Raw genomic sequence first — 15,228 nt, 5'->3', positions numbered from 1 at the left:
GTACTGTAAGATCACTTTTATTAACCTTTCTATGATATTAGACACTTATTACTACCAGCGCCAAATGCAACCGAGAGAAGAGAGACATCCGAGGGTATCTATGCAAAATTCCAATCGTCAAACTACGCTTCGATCCCACGATCCATTTAGACAGGCACAGCAGGCTCGGGCTTTCTGTCCTCACCGTCGGGGCCCTTCTTGACAGACTTCCATTGGAAGCACAGGCAAGTAATCAGGGCACAGGCAGCACAAGCAAGAGAGATGTAAAAGGTGTCCCGAAGACCCTTCATGTACGCATTGAGAACAGTGTCGAGCGCGTCGAGGCGGCCCATCTTTCTCAGAGTATCCTCAATCTCTGAAGCTCCAGTGTTGATGAAGATGGTCGGGTCGATGCCAATGTTATCAGCCTTGAGTGTGTCAATGAGGCCATTTTGGAAGACAGTTTGGGACACAGCCACGAAGATGGCGCCTCCGAAGGCTTGGCCGAACTGGACAACAGCGGTGCCAACAGGAACCCATTCCTGAGGCAAGACAGTTTGGATGATAAGGACACCGATCTGGAAACCTGCACCAATACCCAAGCCGGCGATGACTTGGTAGCCAAACCACTCCCCGAGAGGGGAATGAACGTCGAGGGTTGTGAGCATGCCGCATCCGATAGTGTAGAGAACCATGCAGGGGATGATGACATAGTTGTAGTAGCCAATGGCGGTGATGATACCTCCAGAGACGATGGAGCAGAGAACGGTAGCGAGCAGGAGAGGGAGGATCTTGATTCCAGCCTGGACGGCGCTAACACCCTGGATGGCCTGGAAGTAAAGAGCTGAGAAATGTTAGTTGGGTGGATGGCGAAGAGCGATGCGGGACTTACAGAGATAGTAGATGAGAGGGAAGAAACCGGCACCAAAGAACATGGCAAAAATGATGGCGGACAAGGTGTTTCGGTTCTTGAACAGGCGAGGGGGGAGAGTTCCCTGATCACCCTTCCAGAATTGGATGCCGATGAAGATGGCAATCATAGCTCCAAAGCCACAGAAGAGACCGATGATACGCGAGTTGTTCCAGGGATATTCGGCACCACCCCATTGCAAAGCAAGGAGCAAGCAGACGATGGCAGGGATGAAGATGGCGGCGCCAGCAAGGTCGAGTTTGCGAATGCGATCCATGAAGGTCATGTTGATAGTGTCCGTGTCGTTGCGGTTAACATGGACGAAGAAGAAGACGATGATCATGGCGAGGCCACCGATGGGGAGGTTGATGTAGAAACACCAACGCCAGGTTGCGTGCTCAGTAAATGCACCTCCAAGAAGGGGACCGGCGACAGAAGCGATACCCCACATGCCACCAACGAGACCAAAGGCAAGAGGACGCTTCTCAAGAGGCACTGGAGTTGTGGTTAGTTATGGTCGCTGAGCTAGTTCATTGGGCCTCACGTACTGATGAGGGAGAGAATAACGATAGATCCAGAAAAGAGACCAGCCGTTCCAATCTAAGAGCTCTGTTAGCAAAGATCATGGGAATTGTCTAGGCAACTTACTCCTGCAATGGCTCGGCCGACAATGAACGCGACAGAAGTCGGCGCAACAGCAGAGATCAAACTTCCAATCTCAAAGATGAAGACGGCGGTGAGATACGCAATCTTGACATTGAAGTACTTGTAGATAGTTCCGTACATGGGCTGCAAAGCCGTGGTGGTAAGAAGGTATGAAGATCCATACCATCCAATATCCTTGACACTCTGGAACTGCGCTGTGATGGCGCCGAGTGCAGGAGCGATGATGGTCTGGTCAAGAGCAACGAGAAAGATGGCGAGACAGAGAGACGAGATGATGAGGGTAAGCTTTGCAGCGCTAGGGTATTGAGGCTGCTCGTCAGCGGCATTGCTGTTGCTGGCGGTTACAGAGCCAGCCTGCTGCTCCTTGTTGTCGGCTGAAGTGTCGAGGATGTTGTTGGATCCAACTTCGGTCTTCTCATCAGAGGAGAGACGAGTCTCTTCGACCATTGCGTTGGTTGGCGCCGTGGCGGGTGTAGTCGTAGCCATGGTGATGTTCCAGAATTATTGTGTTGTAGGGAGAGAAGAAAGAGAAGAACTGGAATATTTAACGTAGGAAGAATTAACAGTACCTAGCGTAAGGTAGGTTGTTATGGTGGAGAGTGCAAACGGCCCCCAGGCAACCAAGCGTGATTGTTTCGGGAAGGGAGAGAGAATAATGCAGCCTTCCAGTATCTGTTTGCTTCTTCCGTCGTTTGCAAGCAAAGGGTGAGGATAGCTCGTGGAAGAACAAAAGGTCTTGGAGATGGGTGAGCGAAAGATAATAAATAATTAGCTACATACGTCAGTATCAGTCACTGGCACTGTTCATAGGTCCCCTTCCCATGTGATGGATGGATGCGAAAATCAAGCACTTGACGCTTATCCCCTAGTCTCATTCTCGTGGAAAACCCCAAAACATCGAAATATCCGAGTACCGCTAAGAGTATTGGATGTGATTACGATAACAAAATAAACGTCGTGGAGACGCGGCAAGGTATTCGTCCGTGTACCGGCCGGCGACAGTTGCAGCCAGTCAGCAGCCCAAGACATACACGATCAGCGCTTTTGTCCCTTGTTCTCCAGTATAATCGGGCTGATTTTGGTTGCGAGTTTGATACGATAGGCGAGCTGAACTGTCATGCACTCGTGTGGGTCGGACAAATCACCAAGGCCGATGTCCGAAGGGTGGCTTATTGGAAGAGTCATTGATTTAGATCCGTCTGTAAATTTGTGACGGCCCTCACGTTTGACTCCCTTGTATCACATGGACTATTGCTGCATGGTGATATCGATGTCCGTTATAGACACTCCAACTCTTGATCATGACAGATACCTACCTACTAACTCATTCACACTGATGAAAGCTCTCTTCTCGTAAACGTCTACGAAAAATCCTTTAATGACTTCTCCACAAGGCACACGCTAAAAAAACAAGCCCGATCTTTGACTCCCGGTCCAGTGGCATAGATCCCGTGCCGAGGGCTGATCTCCCATTCTCAACGTGGTCTCGACCGCTCTCTTCTGCCCCAAGATTGGCTCGCTCGCTCAAATTTCCTCTCGTAAAAAGCTGCCCCGTTTCATCTTGTCAGATCCACTTTAGGAGTACCCTGCCGTGCATTTTCGGATACAACTGAATTCTCCGCATCTATCTCCGGGTGCTTTCGGATCATAACAATCTCTCGCGGACATACACGCTCTTGGTTCGAGGCCGACGACCGAATGGACGGACGAGAAAGAATCTGCTTATGGTTTGACTCTGACTCCATCCTTCACACACGTTTTACACGTTACACGTTAGACTGGTAACGCCCTTGCATTGTATTGCCAGCCGTGAAACCTCGTCATTTCCTTATACGGAGTCAGGACCTATACACAGCGTCTTGTCATACAGCCTTCTTCCTGTCGTGAACAGTGATAAATCCCTACACATGCATTTTGTGAACAAGCTGACATCAATAATCGTAATTTACGTGATAACCTCATTTATAACACCTGCCATCTATCTGACCCTCTAACTAATGCTTACATTGCTGGCTTGATATGCGTAAATTTATATATAAAAGCTTATGCTCACTCTTCGGACTTCTCTTCTTCGCTCGTGTCCTTTCCGGGAACCCAGACCAAAAGTCCTTCCTCGTCGATCTTCATCCCTTCTGTCGGTATTATGCGTAGCACTTTTTGGAAATACTTGTCTCGTACCGTTAATTTCGGCCTTATCCATACTCCGTTGACGTGCGGTAACAACCGATAGGTCGTTGTCCGCCTCGACTGCGGTAACAGGTTCAGTGTTGTCTGCTTTGAACCAGAAAATGCAAAGTCCTCACTCGGTTCCATACTGAGACCAAAGGTAAGGAAGTGGTTGGATGGATTCTCGACTGTCATGTCCAGTTGCATCAGCCCCGGCATGCCATCTTCTGTTTTAGTGGCGTGATACACCGATGCCAGCACTCGCGGCTCTGTGCCCAAAACCAGATATTTACCAACGGGCATGGTTGTTGTGTTGACGGCTCCGTCGCTGCGGTTCTGACGTTGCCATTGAATGACAAATGCCAATTCGAGTGTGACAGGGTGTCGATCTTCCATCGTGAGCTTCTGGGCTATCAGATCGAATTGTGCCTCGTGCATCGTCTTGGGGGCAACAATGACCCCTTCCTGTGACACATTCGGTCCCTGGCTCACGTTGCATCTTGCACCACCAACGCATGAGACCACATTGAGATCCATCCCAAGGACCTTCAAATCTTCTTGGGCAAATGAGGCATAGTGGCACAGTAGGCACCACTTCTGCGTGAAGCCTCGGGCAACACCCTCTTCCGTATCTCCCAGTCCCTCAGAGTCAAATAGACTCGGCCATGGTCCAGGGTGAAGTCGTGGAACCAAATCGTAATTTGCCTCAAATGCATTCACGACGTTGAGCTGAACTGTCAATAATTGCATAATCGGCGTTGCAACGTCTGAGTCTAAGTGGTACGACGTCTTCAAGTGCAAATCAAATGTCGTGGGGCCCGGTGCTGCATCTATATGAAGCACCATCTTGACTGATGCTGTGCTCTTTATGGCACCCAAAGGAAGTCCCAAGACTTTGGCCTCCTCTGTGGTTGCTTCGGCGCTGCCCTCATTACCTTCCGTCACCACTCGGATTGCCGGTATTTCTTTTCCAAAGAGGTGAATATCCAGTTTAGCAGTAGCGGATTCTTCCTCGGCATTGATCAATTCGACCTCCAACTCGATGGCCTCGTTTGCGTAGTACTGAGCTGAGGGTTCCAAGAGTTTGATCTCCATCTTTGGCGGTCGAGGGTGAATACGGATGGTGCCTGCTTCTGGGCGGCTACTTCTGGGTTTTGATGAGCCCTGGATGTACCAGCCAACAATGGGATCTGTGTCGCGAATTCCAAGTTTAGCGTCAAGATTGAAGCTCGCATTGCTGTGTGAGAGTGTGACGGATGAGGCCGTAGCAGTTCCTGGCTCCCTCAAAGGAATTTTCATTTCGAAAACTCGTGTTTGACCAGGCCGGAGTGTCAAGTTAGAAGTTCCTTTGAGCAGTGTCGGCAGTTCATCCTCAGACCCTTCAGCATAGTCTTCCTTCAGCGATAACGACAAAATGGAGATCTTGGAGGTCGATGGCGAGTCCTCGTCCTCCGAAGCCCCTTGCTCCAGTAATATTGGTCTAAGGCTCCCATTGAACTCGACCTTCAAGGACTCAAATGAGATCGGAACAGCATCGAGAAACGTGTGCGAGGTGAGCGCAAGCTGAGCGGTACATGTCTCGCCAGCCTTGCCCTCTTTATTTCGAAACACGAAAGACGCTGAAATGAACGAGCCGGTCTTTTCGTCGCTTAGACTAACTGAGGGCTTCTCCTCTGTTGTAATTCCTTCGAGTGATCTGGTAATGTCGTAATGCCACTGTGGCTGCCGCACGAACCCTGGTCATGGTTAGATATATTACACTCGAGATTATGAATCGAAATACTCACTGTTACTCATGAGTTCCCAGTCCGCAGCAACCACTAGGTCTGCACGGCGAGCTCCCAGGGCGATTCTTCGCAAAGTTAAACACAGGTCCTCTGATATATTGAGCCAACCCTCCGATCTGAACGCCACATCCTCCCAGAATGGTAGTAGGGTTTCCACAGCATCATCCCATTGTTTCAAATTGGCGAACTCCCTTGCGCACTCTAACGATATCTCACCCGTTACGCGCTTTTGCTTTCGAGCTCGAAATTGTGAGGTCGCCGCTTTGAGACAATCAATGACCAATTGCGCATGGTTTACTCCTTTGCCCGATATTGGGTATTCTTGGTACGGCTCTGGGCACATGTACGTATCGTATGCGAAGGCCTTGCTGGCTACCGCTGATGCAGGAGTTGTATCTGGCGAATTCCTATCCTCCTCGGGCATCTGATACGCAAGCTTCCGGCGAGCCACAAGATGACGTGCCGCTATGCGATACCAGTAGCCTGTATGGTGCAGCAACTCCCATGGTGACACTCGCTCGCCTAGGACCGACTTATCCGGCGGGACAAACAAAGCTCCCGTTGCTGGCGCCAAAGCTGGCAGGCCTACTCTTTCAATCAAATTTGCCATGACTGTAGCCCACCGAGCTTCCCAGGCCTGCCATCCATAGTTGTTGGTCCCTCGTCCGCGTCGATCGACAAAGTCAGCAATCCGTTCTCGATGCGAATGCCACATTCTGACAGCCAGCGTAGTTTGGCCGAGCCACAAGTGACATCTTAAGCACCGGATAGCTATGACATCCGCCAAGAGTCGCGCCTCATTCCAGCGAGGGCTCCAACTGGGGATTATGTCCAGCACATCCTGTCCAAGAAGTACCTCGTATGCTTGTTTGAAAAACTGCAGCGCCGCATCTGTCTCTTGTCGGAATTCTGCAAATATGGCTGACTTAAAATCGTATCTGAAATTCCAGTCTGGGAGTGAGAGGGTCTGGGATGTCCCGGTCGTAGGTGGCACGGTCGGTTGAGGTGCTATTCCACGCGATCGCTTCTTCCTGGAATGTCGTCCAAGATCCCGGTAGTATTCCACAGCTGAAGTGTAAAGCACGCCCAGGACATTATCAACAACCTGTTTTAAATCGTCCTGCGACTCCTGTGATGGGATGTAAAAGACCGACTTTGGGTCCAACGCTGTTCCTCTCCGTATGTTCTCCAGTCTCTCTTGAATCCCTTCGGCCAACGACAGAGGAGCGCCTTCGCCGTCCGCAAGCAGAACAATAGCTAGCCGTGTCTTGTATCCTGAGCGTAATAAAGCACTCTTGAGATTGTTGATATCGGACTTGATATGGTTATCTTGAAGCGTCATGGAATTCGGGTCGTTCGTGAGGGGGTAGAAGCACAGGTACACGCTAGGAACGAGGTCCTGATGTTTCTTAATCCATTGCGCATCAATATGACCATCCGGATATAGTGCCGATGCTGGACTGAGCGGGGAGAACGGCGAGTGTAGAGTCGGGTGTTCGCTGAGCGGTTCGATGCCTTCTGGGAGACGAGCTCGACGAGGTGGTAATAGAAACGACTGTCCCGCATGTTAGAACAAGGCTTTGTGTAGCACCCCGCGCAAACCTACTCTTCCTGTAGTCTTAATGCGAAATCTATAAGGCTCATTTCTCTCAAAGGCACTCCACGACTTTGCGCTCGCATCAACATCCTTGAAGTATTCCGCCAAAACCTCTGCTTCTTCGCCCCCGATAGGTGGTAACTCTGATCGGAGAAGGATGCTCTGTTCCTTTAGCTCTGCGCTCAATGGGAGCTCGTTCGTCTCGGAGTTAAGGCCGGCGGCCACTAGAAGGGGGACATTGTGGTCCAAACTTCCCGTCGGATACCCATCCATGGTGGATATTTTGAGATGTCGAAGGCATGGGTTCGCGACGGCGAAGGTAAATTGAGCTTAGAGCTGATGTCGCCAGACGACGTTAGCCATCCTTGTCCATCGCAAATGCCCCTCGTTAGTGTAGCAGCCCACTTACATGGCTCAAAGGCATGGAACAAGAAACCGCCCAGTGATAATATGCTGCTTGTTGAACGCAGAAGAAATAGGACCAATGTTTTCAGACTTCTCAAACACCTTTTGAATCAAATCGACATCATCATTTACCCAAAGACTGTCCCAGCAGCGGTCATATGAACGGTTGGCCGTTAACGGCACCCCTGCAACCCATCAGCAGCTCCTCCGGAACCGGAACAACGCCAACCGCCGAATCTCCAAAACTTCAAGATTCAACCTAGCGAATGCGACGCCGGCGCCAATTGACCTCGGAAATCCCCCATACGCACCGCCTCCGACCGACGAATTGTCCAACGACGAATCCGATCGTTTTTGTCTCTGATCTCTCGCCATGAGACCTACACAAGCCCTGTCGGTCGGCCGATACCGCCACCTCAGACTCACAACCAAGGATGTTGGAAAAGGCTTCTACAAGGGTAACCGCACTGGTTCCATGGGTCGACACACAAAGTATGGAGGCTATGTTATCGAGTGGAACAAGGTCCGAACATATGCTGTGCCACCGCTGAAGGATTTCAAGGTGAGAATGGAAGCATGTTGGTGATTCGGACGGAAGACTAATCGTGGCGGAATAGCTTACACCTTTCGTGAGCCGACAAGTCAAGGCGGAGCCTGGTGACTATAAGGGTCTCGATAAGGGTCCTCAAGATCCTTATTTCTACGTTGAGCAATGGAAACGATTTAACGGTGTGGATTAAACAAGCGAAAAATGACGGTCATAGAATTGGATGATTTCGACAGAAGGCGAATCTAGAATGCCAGCTGGAGACTTGGGAATCTCTAGCAAGGCTGTATATACCCGTGTACATTGTACCACCATGTATGATTATGGACTCATTCGGTCAATAACGAACAAAAAAGACTTGAACAATCCTATTCTTTGTGGAATGATGACTATGGATATTGATTACAAAGGAAACAAAACGATGACAACGATTGTGCTTTGACACGGGATATCCTAATTGAACAAAACTGAACAATTGACTGTATCCAACCTTGCGCCAAAAAGAACTCCTTTTTATGAATCCTCCTCTTTCTTGACTCGGGGCAGCTCCTCTTGAGCCGTGACAAATGTGTCTAAACCAGGTCGCTCCAAAGGCGTGGCAACCAAGCCTGGTTCGTCATGTATGCCGTTATTCTCTTTTCCAACCCCGTTCTCTTCGTTCTTCTCAACTGGTTCTGAAACCTGAATATTTGGGCTCATCGGCCTCGAGGTGGGCATGGCGGTAACGTTCGACTGCAAGGTCTTCATACTGGCAGTGTCTGCCTCCCTTTTAAGGCTGAATGGAACTGCTGTGCCGTCGAGGAACGGTCGCTTGCCTGCAATCTCAATAGTTGGTGCATCTTGAGAAGTAAGTTGAGTTGACTGAGAAGGCTGAGTTGAATCATCATCCTGAAAGCTTGGACTCATAGGTCGTGAGCCTGGAAGTTGCGTGACGTTGGACTGAAGCGTCATCATACTAGCCGTCTCGGCATCCTTATTAAGACTGAACGGCAGTGCGATGCCATCGAGAAACGGTCTCTTACCAGCTACACCAGTCTCCGGCGCATAGTCGGGGCTGAGTAAACTGGGCTTCGCGGCTTCTTGCTCCTTTCGCTGCTCTATGAGATGAGCAACTGGCATATCCTCGGTGATGGGCTGGCTGCCCGTCTGGTTCTCGTCGGTAACTACCTTGGTGTGAGATCGGCTTCGTGCTCGGTTCGGTTGTGACCGTGATCTATCCTGTCCTTCAATATCAGCAAAGGAGCGAGCTCCTTCGCCCTCAGCACCAGTGGCAACTCTTGTCTCTGGCTGTCCAGCTGCCTTCCTCTCTCGTTCGACTGTCATCTCGTCGTGTTTAGATCCCCAGAGCGACCACATTGCCAGACCCCAACTCTTCTGTTGTTTCTTGCTTCCTTCTACCAGCTTTGAATCAACGCGCCGTCGGCCTGCCAATGCAGTTGGGGGAGGGCATTCGCCAGGACCATAATCATGGTAGCCGATGGCCATATCGCTCACCATCTTTTTATGGACCTTGGCCTTGTTTGATGCATATCTATGATCCCACTCTGCCTTCTTGGCCAGCCATTTCTTAACTGTTCCCTCCTTTACAACTCCAACCAAAGCAGGTTCCATACAACATGATGGCAACTCAGCCTCAGGAGCCAACGGGAGAGTAGCGCCATGACGAGTAACTCTTTGTCGAATCATGTGGTTCTTGAACGGTGGGAGAGGGTCGCCAGCCTTTCCAACCTGGCCAGGCTCCGAGTGAAAGTCTGAGTTTTCTGTTTCTGGGGTTTTAGGAGGGTTTTTTTTGGATTCGCTATCGGATCCAGATTCAGAGATGACGGATATATCGTCGTCGTCAAGAATTTCGATGCCACGTTTCTGAGCCCGAGCGAGAGCCCATGCACCGAATTGGGCAACAGACCTGTACATGTATTTCGCGGGACGAGTGAAACTTAGTGTCGGTGCCACATGACAAAGGTCATCCCAAACTTGGAGTTGGACATCGGTGGGCTTGTACTTTTGCAACAAAGCTCTTCCTTCTGGGGTGAGAGCTTCTTCCGGAGGCGCATATTTTTCAGGGTTGGCACATTTGTGAGCTAGGTATATCTGCTCATCTCGTAAAATTTCCCCTCCTCCTACCATAATCAGGAGTGGAGGGAGTCCTCCTAGTGTAGGTTGCATGACTGGGCTGACAAGAGGATGTGCAAGAAGCTCGTTGGTGGTATACATCTGAGGTTGTCAGTTTCTGGCCAAACTCATCTTTTACGAAACCTACCTGAATCTGATCTTTTATCTTGACGAGTTGGCCATCAATGGTGACGGAGAGGAGCTTTTCGGGGTTGATGGGAATTCCGCCATTGATCCACTCCGATCTTGATGAAGCATCTGACGGTTCTTTCTTTGCAACTGGCGCTTGCTGCTTCTCCTTAAGTTCATGCTTGCCAGGTGTCTTCTTCCCCTCGTTCTTCTTTTTCAATGCCTCTTCTCTCAACATCACAACATCGTCCTCGTTCGGCGGTGGCCATGCTTTAGAAGGCTTGTGGTGAAAACCTGCCTGTGGTATATAATCAAAAGGGGCCTCGCCCGCAACGCTGGGGAACGAGTGTGTCAGGTCAACCCATGGGCTGATGAGGATAGCACCAGCAGGCAACGGGAGCCCTTGATCGCGTAGAACACACAAAAGAGACATGACCATTCCACCGCCCGCAGAGTCTCCAGCCAAGACAATTGTCGTTGGATCTTGAACAGTAAGCAGATAGAGGTAAGCTGCAAGACAATCGTGAAGGCCGCAAGGGAAGGGAAACTGCGGCGAAAGGCGATATCGAGGCGCAAAAACGCGTGCTTTGAGCTTTCGAGCATGTCTCTGCATTTGATATCGATGTTCATCAACACTACCAAAGTAGTATGCGCCTCCATGGATATACATCATGACGCGCCGCGTCTGTCCTCCTTTTTGCTTTCGCTCGTAGGCGTCCGCGCGCATCTCAATCCATTCCGCGTCGAGAGGCGTCGCAGGTTTCTGCCATTGCCACCACTTCTCGCCGCCGACTTGCTTGATACCGTCTGGGCCAAGTTGCTTCTGAAGAAATTCAGCGGCGCGTGTCAATTGATCTTCGGCGATGGTGACATCTTCGACTTTGACCCATTGGGGATGCGGTACCCATTGCGCGGTGAATGCTTGGAGTTCTTCAACAGTGTGGTGTGATGCATACTCGAGGAACGATCGGATCAGATGGAGACCTTCATCGTAGGAGAGATGCGCAGTTGGACGTTGTCGCAAAGGCTTCCTGTTGAAATACTAGAGGTTGGGAGTTAGTTTCTTGAAAAAAAGAAAGCAATCTCAAAGTATCAGAAGAATTGGGCTTCGTCCCCTCTACTGGCTTAGAGGTAGATTACACAAAATGATGAAAGTACGCACATGAGAGAACAAAGTCGAGACGACAGTAGGCGTCACAGCGAACGACACCGAGGTGGTGTTGAGCGAGTTCATGGCTGTCACTCACTCGAATCACCGAGTCCTTGGATACACAACAGACAATCAGTGGCTTGAGGCTATTAAAGACGCGCCATGTGCCATGGCATGGAAGAGTTCAGTTCAATTTAGCTGGGCAACAGGTGCAGCTGAACCCAAAACCTAACCAATTGCTAGTAGGGGTCTCATGATGTCATTCTTTGATGGGACGCAACCAATTCCTACCCCTGACTCCACGAAACCGGGGATGGCTGATGGCTCGACGGACATAACAATTTTAAACCTTTATCCTGACGGGATGAAAATACTTAGACAAGCTTAGGATAACTTGGGATACTCTAGAATGACCTCAAGAAGCCTTTGATCGGTTCATTTTAGTACCTTGATTAGGTATCCTAAGTCTTGTTGCCTCCATTCCTATAGAAACGGGTCGTGTCTGCCTTCTGCATGCAGCGAGTGAGTCGCTGGATGAAACCTGACTTTCATTTAAAGATGGCCTGTGCTTTTGGTTTGTGGGGAGATTTGCAGCCAAGAATCAAGGTCGAGAGACTGGAGAGCTATACAAAGCACAATATAGAGTTGGAAACTTGGTCGAACCAGAAAATATCGGTAATACTAAGATCCTGCCAATTCTTATATTGTATTCAATACATTTCTTGTTAGACAATGCACTTGATGTTATTACCAGGGACAAGACAAAATTAGGTCTCTCCCTAATGATCAAGGGACAGGCAGGATTGAATATGTGGGCCGCTTCTCTGGGCCGCAGCGGGTCTAATCGATAAAACACCAAATTTTTTATGCAGAGCCATCTTCTTCAAATTGCCCCTCCAAACCCCGCCAAAGCTATCACCACAATCATGGCCTCTACAGAATCTGCACAGATGCCTCCGGCGGGTGAGTCTAAACCCTGACGCCAAGCATTCGACAGAAGCTGATCTAAATCTTCTAGCTGAACGCCAATCCGAGTTCGAGCAAGCCGTCGCATACGCCCTTCACCTATGGCCTGCCCTTACACTCTCAGTCCAGAACGGCTGGGGTGGTCCCGACTCTGCCGACAAGCGCGATTGGTTTGCCGGTGCCGTTGCCGACCTCTTCCCAGAATATACCGATACACCTCCCAAGAATGGAAAGGTTCCCGAGGATCCTGATCTAGAAGAGGTTGAGACTGTCCTGCTCCAGATCATGGTTGACGAGTTCGAGGTCAACGTCGACGACGATTCCGGCACAGAAGTTGCTGGAAACATTCTCCGTGCTCGCGCGAGCTGCACTCTCGGAACCTTTGACGAGGTCAAGGCTCTGCGCACACGCTGGTTGAACCGCAAGGGGACAAAGGTTGAGGGTATCTTCAAGAAGGCTGAGGATGCCGACCAGGACACAGACTGGGAGAGCGATGAAGACGATTCAGAGGATGACGAGGGTGGCGCTGATGTCGAGATGGATGAGGCCCCCCCTCTGGTTGCGGTTCCTAAGGAGAAGCCCCAGCCTCAGGTCGACGAGGATGGCTTCACGATGGTCACCAAGAAGAAGAAATAAACGCAACAAAGACATAAAAACAAAATGGGGGAGCAATGGAACATCAAAAACGAGTTTCTGGCATTGATACCCACAAGTTACAGGCTCTGGTTCTTTCAACATGCCACAATGGTTTCACTAATTCCGAACGCCAAACTGGACAGCGACAATCCTATCCTCTGAAACATATACTGGAATTTCCAACGTCTATTCCCAGTCCTCATCGCTATCTGAGTCGTCTTCGTCACTATCATCTTCCTCATCACTGCTCTCCTGCTTCTTCTTGGCGTCCTTAGGATCCTTGGGGCTATTGGGAGTCTGTGTTGTCTTGCCAGATGCTGCACCGACAACATCGTAGCTAGCCTCACTATCCGCTTGTGACTTCTCGTCATTTGACTTGCGGGGCTCAGTTGGCTTCAAGAGGGTTTTTGCAGGTTGGGTAGTGGTGGCAGTGGTGGCAGTAGTGGCAGTGGTTGAGGGGGTAGCAGGGGTAGTCTTGGGCTCGTCCTTGGGTTCAACCTTGGTCTCAACCTTAGTCTTAGCCGCGGGTGTACTAGTATCATCGGAAGCGTCAGAGTCATCCTCGTCGGAATCATCATCACTCCAAGCAACATCATCCTCGGCGGAGGCAGCTGTCGGTTGTTAGCAAGAGCACTATTGAATAGCCAATTGACTCACCCTTAAGAAGATCTCGTCGTCTAGCCTCAGCTGTCTCAATACCATGACGAAGGAAATAGTAGCGCTTCCAGAAGTCAACGTAGGGAACCTGGTCAGGAACCAACCTCTCCATAGTAGCTCGCAAGTCGGGGAATTTCTGTAGATCATCATCGATTTCAGGTGTTTTCTTATCAGCATCAAAATCTTTTGACCACGCTGCATAATCAGCACTATTGGGATCTTTTGTGAAACTCTCCGTCGATGTGTGAATAACGTGTAGTTGAGCATCAAATCTTGATGTATGAATTACACGCTTGCCTTGAGCATCCTTACTCTCGAAGAGAACAGTGCCACTCTGGTCGGATTCCTGTGGAGGTGCAATACTGACGGCATCACGAAGGAAGTTCCGGACATTGCCGCCAAACTTGATAAGGGCCTCATCAGCGGCATCCTCGGCTTTCTGGAGGTCCTTTAACCTCTTGGCAGCTTCAGCTCTGAGCCGAGCCAGGGTGTTCTCGGACTGTTTGGCCTCTGATGAACCATCCTGTGATGCCCTAGGTGTGGTGGCCTGATCATTCTCGCCGTCTCTAGAGCTTTCGCCGCCAGTCATGGTGTTGAGTGAAAGGTTCCTTGTATGGCTTAGAATTGTTGATCGAAGGCCAGTAAGTCCTTTTGATGCATCTTCACCTACTTCCGCCAACTCCTTGGAGGCTTGTGTATATACTGATTCGCCCTAAGCATGTTAGACGGGCAGGATTCAAGAGCTGAGACCTCATACCTGCTTCACAACATTGCCAAAGAAGCCACCAATCCTGGCACCCCATGGACTGTTGGAAAAGGCCTTATATGCGTCTTGGAGGTCCTCATTCAACGTTGACTGAGGTTGAGGACTCTTTGGCTCCTCCGTCTTCTTAGCGTAACCATCTTCTGTGATATGATCATAAGCCAGATCCATGGCGGCTCGCTATTGTATCGTTCTTAAGCCGATATGAGTCAAGACTATGATTTAAGGCCCCAGTATGAGGCTTTGTGAGTCTTTTAATCCGTTGATGGTTAATTCATTCGATATATCCTGTCGTCTTGATATCCCTTGGGCCTGAGCCTCCTGACCGCACCTGTGGCGGGGTCCAATGGCTGTTGGGCACGGGCCAATGCTCACGTGAGCGTCCTTTGGCCTGGCTCTTAGTTCTTCGCTACCCTATAGCTGTTCATTTTGCTGTCATCTTCACAAGTTTTTACGTCTTCTAGAAGCTGTTATTGCCTAATATTTTATAAGTTTAATTGTTATTTCTCCTGGTATTAATATCGCCGGTTGTTCTTCTTGCATAGGTAAATATGCTTTCTGTGGTGAGGTTTCTCGTATCTTACGTCCTCCCTGAGCAATCGCTTGAACCCTTGGACATTAACCTCAACTCAACTCCTCACTTTTGACTCTAATTTTACCGATGAGGAGCTCATCGACAACATCAAAACCAAGCTCTATTGCCAATGACGACATATGAAAGCTTACAATGAAAACGGTTACTTGCCAAGCCTCATGAT

General features: G+C 49.8%; 6 protein-coding genes across 6 annotated transcripts; 2 read left to right on the top strand and 4 right to left on the bottom strand.

The window, feature by feature from the left end:
* Positions 1-4: 4 nt before the first annotated feature.
* Positions 5-2,275, bottom strand: FOBCDRAFT_43800 (major facilitator superfamily domain-containing protein). Its single transcript, XM_031185880.3, has 4 exons — positions 1,538-2,275; positions 1,438-1,489; positions 872-1,384; positions 5-823 (listed from the first exon to the last, which is right to left on the bottom strand). Exons 1-4 carry the CDS (start codon positions 2,039-2,041, stop codon positions 147-149), a joined length of 1,746 nt encoding a protein of 581 aa, XP_031037015.2. The 5' UTR covers positions 2,042-2,275; the 3' UTR covers positions 5-146.
* A 1,218-nt stretch (positions 2,276-3,493) lies between these two features.
* Positions 3,494-7,656, bottom strand: FOBCDRAFT_226758 (Gryzun, putative trafficking through golgi-domain-containing protein). Its single transcript, XM_031185882.3, has 3 exons — positions 7,115-7,656; positions 5,509-7,063; positions 3,494-5,457 (listed from the first exon to the last, which is right to left on the bottom strand). The coding sequence occupies exons 1-3, from the start codon at positions 7,376-7,378 to the stop codon at positions 3,605-3,607; spliced, it is 3,672 nt and encodes a 1,223-aa protein (XP_031037017.2). The 5' UTR covers positions 7,379-7,656; the 3' UTR covers positions 3,494-3,604.
* A 133-nt stretch (positions 7,657-7,789) lies between these two features.
* Positions 7,790-8,445, top strand: FOBCDRAFT_43793 (mitochondrial 54S ribosomal protein YmL27). Its single transcript, XM_031185884.3, has 2 exons — positions 7,790-8,072; positions 8,128-8,445. The coding sequence occupies exons 1-2, from the start codon at positions 7,884-7,886 to the stop codon at positions 8,248-8,250; spliced, it is 312 nt and encodes a 103-aa protein (XP_031037019.1). The 5' UTR covers positions 7,790-7,883; the 3' UTR covers positions 8,251-8,445.
* A 125-nt stretch (positions 8,446-8,570) lies between these two features.
* On the bottom strand, positions 8,571-11,532 carry FOBCDRAFT_203392 (uncharacterized protein; the record flags this gene model as incomplete). Its single annotated transcript, XM_031185885.2, has 3 exons — positions 8,571-10,271; positions 10,318-11,340; positions 11,461-11,532. The coding sequence occupies 3 exons, from the start codon at positions 11,530-11,532 to the stop codon at positions 8,571-8,573; spliced, it is 2,796 nt and encodes a 931-aa protein (XP_031037020.2).
* A 797-nt stretch (positions 11,533-12,329) lies between these two features.
* On the top strand, positions 12,330-13,098 carry FOBCDRAFT_43788 (Pre-rRNA-processing protein TSR2-domain-containing protein). Its single transcript, XM_031185886.3, has 2 exons — positions 12,330-12,411; positions 12,467-13,098. Exons 1-2 carry the CDS (start codon positions 12,375-12,377, stop codon positions 13,048-13,050), a joined length of 621 nt encoding a protein of 206 aa, XP_031037021.2. The 5' UTR covers positions 12,330-12,374; the 3' UTR covers positions 13,051-13,098.
* A 45-nt stretch (positions 13,099-13,143) lies between these two features.
* On the bottom strand, positions 13,144-14,771 carry FOBCDRAFT_43778 (uncharacterized protein). Its single transcript, XM_031185887.3, has 3 exons — positions 14,465-14,771; positions 13,708-14,419; positions 13,144-13,661 (listed from the first exon to the last, which is right to left on the bottom strand). Exons 1-3 carry the CDS (start codon positions 14,639-14,641, stop codon positions 13,237-13,239), a joined length of 1,314 nt encoding a protein of 437 aa, XP_031037022.2. The 5' UTR covers positions 14,642-14,771; the 3' UTR covers positions 13,144-13,236.
* Between the last annotated feature and the right edge of the window lie 457 nt (positions 14,772-15,228).

This window comes from Fusarium oxysporum, chromosome VI (assembly GCF_013085055.1).
Source record: "Fusarium oxysporum Fo47 chromosome VI, complete sequence".
In the NCBI taxonomy this organism is placed as follows: Eukaryota; Fungi; Ascomycota; class Sordariomycetes; order Hypocreales; family Nectriaceae; genus Fusarium; species Fusarium oxysporum.
This window is presented reverse-complemented; position numbering and strand designations above follow the sequence as displayed.

Excerpts from the sequence above, each read along its gene's own strand:
- FOBCDRAFT_43800 (XM_031185880.3), bottom strand. The coding sequence starts at position 2,041 with ATGGCTACGACTACACCCGCCACGGCGCCAACCAACGCAATGGTCGAA. Across the intron at positions 1,385-1,437 it reads CGTTATTCTCTCCCTCATCA|TGCCTCTTGAGAAGCGTCCT; the intron begins GTACGTGAGGCC and ends CCACAACTCCAG. Across the intron at positions 824-871 it reads CCCTCTCATCTACTATCTCT|CTCTTTACTTCCAGGCCATC; the intron begins GTAAGTCCCGCA and ends AACATTTCTCAG.
- FOBCDRAFT_226758 (XM_031185882.3), bottom strand. The coding sequence starts at position 7,378 with ATGGATGGGTATCCGACGGGAAGTTTGGACCACAATGTCCCCCTTCTA. Across the intron at positions 7,064-7,114 it reads GCATTAAGACTACAGGAAGA|TCGTTTCTATTACCACCTCG; the intron begins GTAGGTTTGCGC and ends CATGCGGGACAG. Across the intron at positions 5,458-5,508 it reads CTGGGAACTCATGAGTAACA|GGTTCGTGCGGCAGCCACAG; the intron begins GTGAGTATTTCG and ends AACCATGACCAG.
- FOBCDRAFT_43793 (XM_031185884.3), top strand. The coding sequence starts at position 7,884 with ATGAGACCTACACAAGCCCTGTCGGTCGGCCGATACCGCCACCTCAGA. Across the intron at positions 8,073-8,127 it reads CACCGCTGAAGGATTTCAAG|CTTACACCTTTCGTGAGCCG; the intron begins GTGAGAATGGAA and ends GTGGCGGAATAG.
- FOBCDRAFT_43788 (XM_031185886.3), top strand. The coding sequence starts at position 12,375 with ATGGCCTCTACAGAATCTGCACAGATGCCTCCGGCGG. Across the intron at positions 12,412-12,466 it reads TGCACAGATGCCTCCGGCGG|CTGAACGCCAATCCGAGTTC; the intron begins GTGAGTCTAAAC and ends TAAATCTTCTAG.
- FOBCDRAFT_43778 (XM_031185887.3), bottom strand. The coding sequence starts at position 14,641 with ATGGATCTGGCTTATGATCATATCACAGAAGATGGTTACGCTAAGAAG. Across the intron at positions 14,420-14,464 it reads TTGGCAATGTTGTGAAGCAG|GGCGAATCAGTATATACACA; the intron begins GTATGAGGTCTC and ends TAACATGCTTAG. Across the intron at positions 13,662-13,707 it reads ACGACGAGATCTTCTTAAGG|CTGCCTCCGCCGAGGATGAT; the intron begins GTGAGTCAATTG and ends AACAACCGACAG.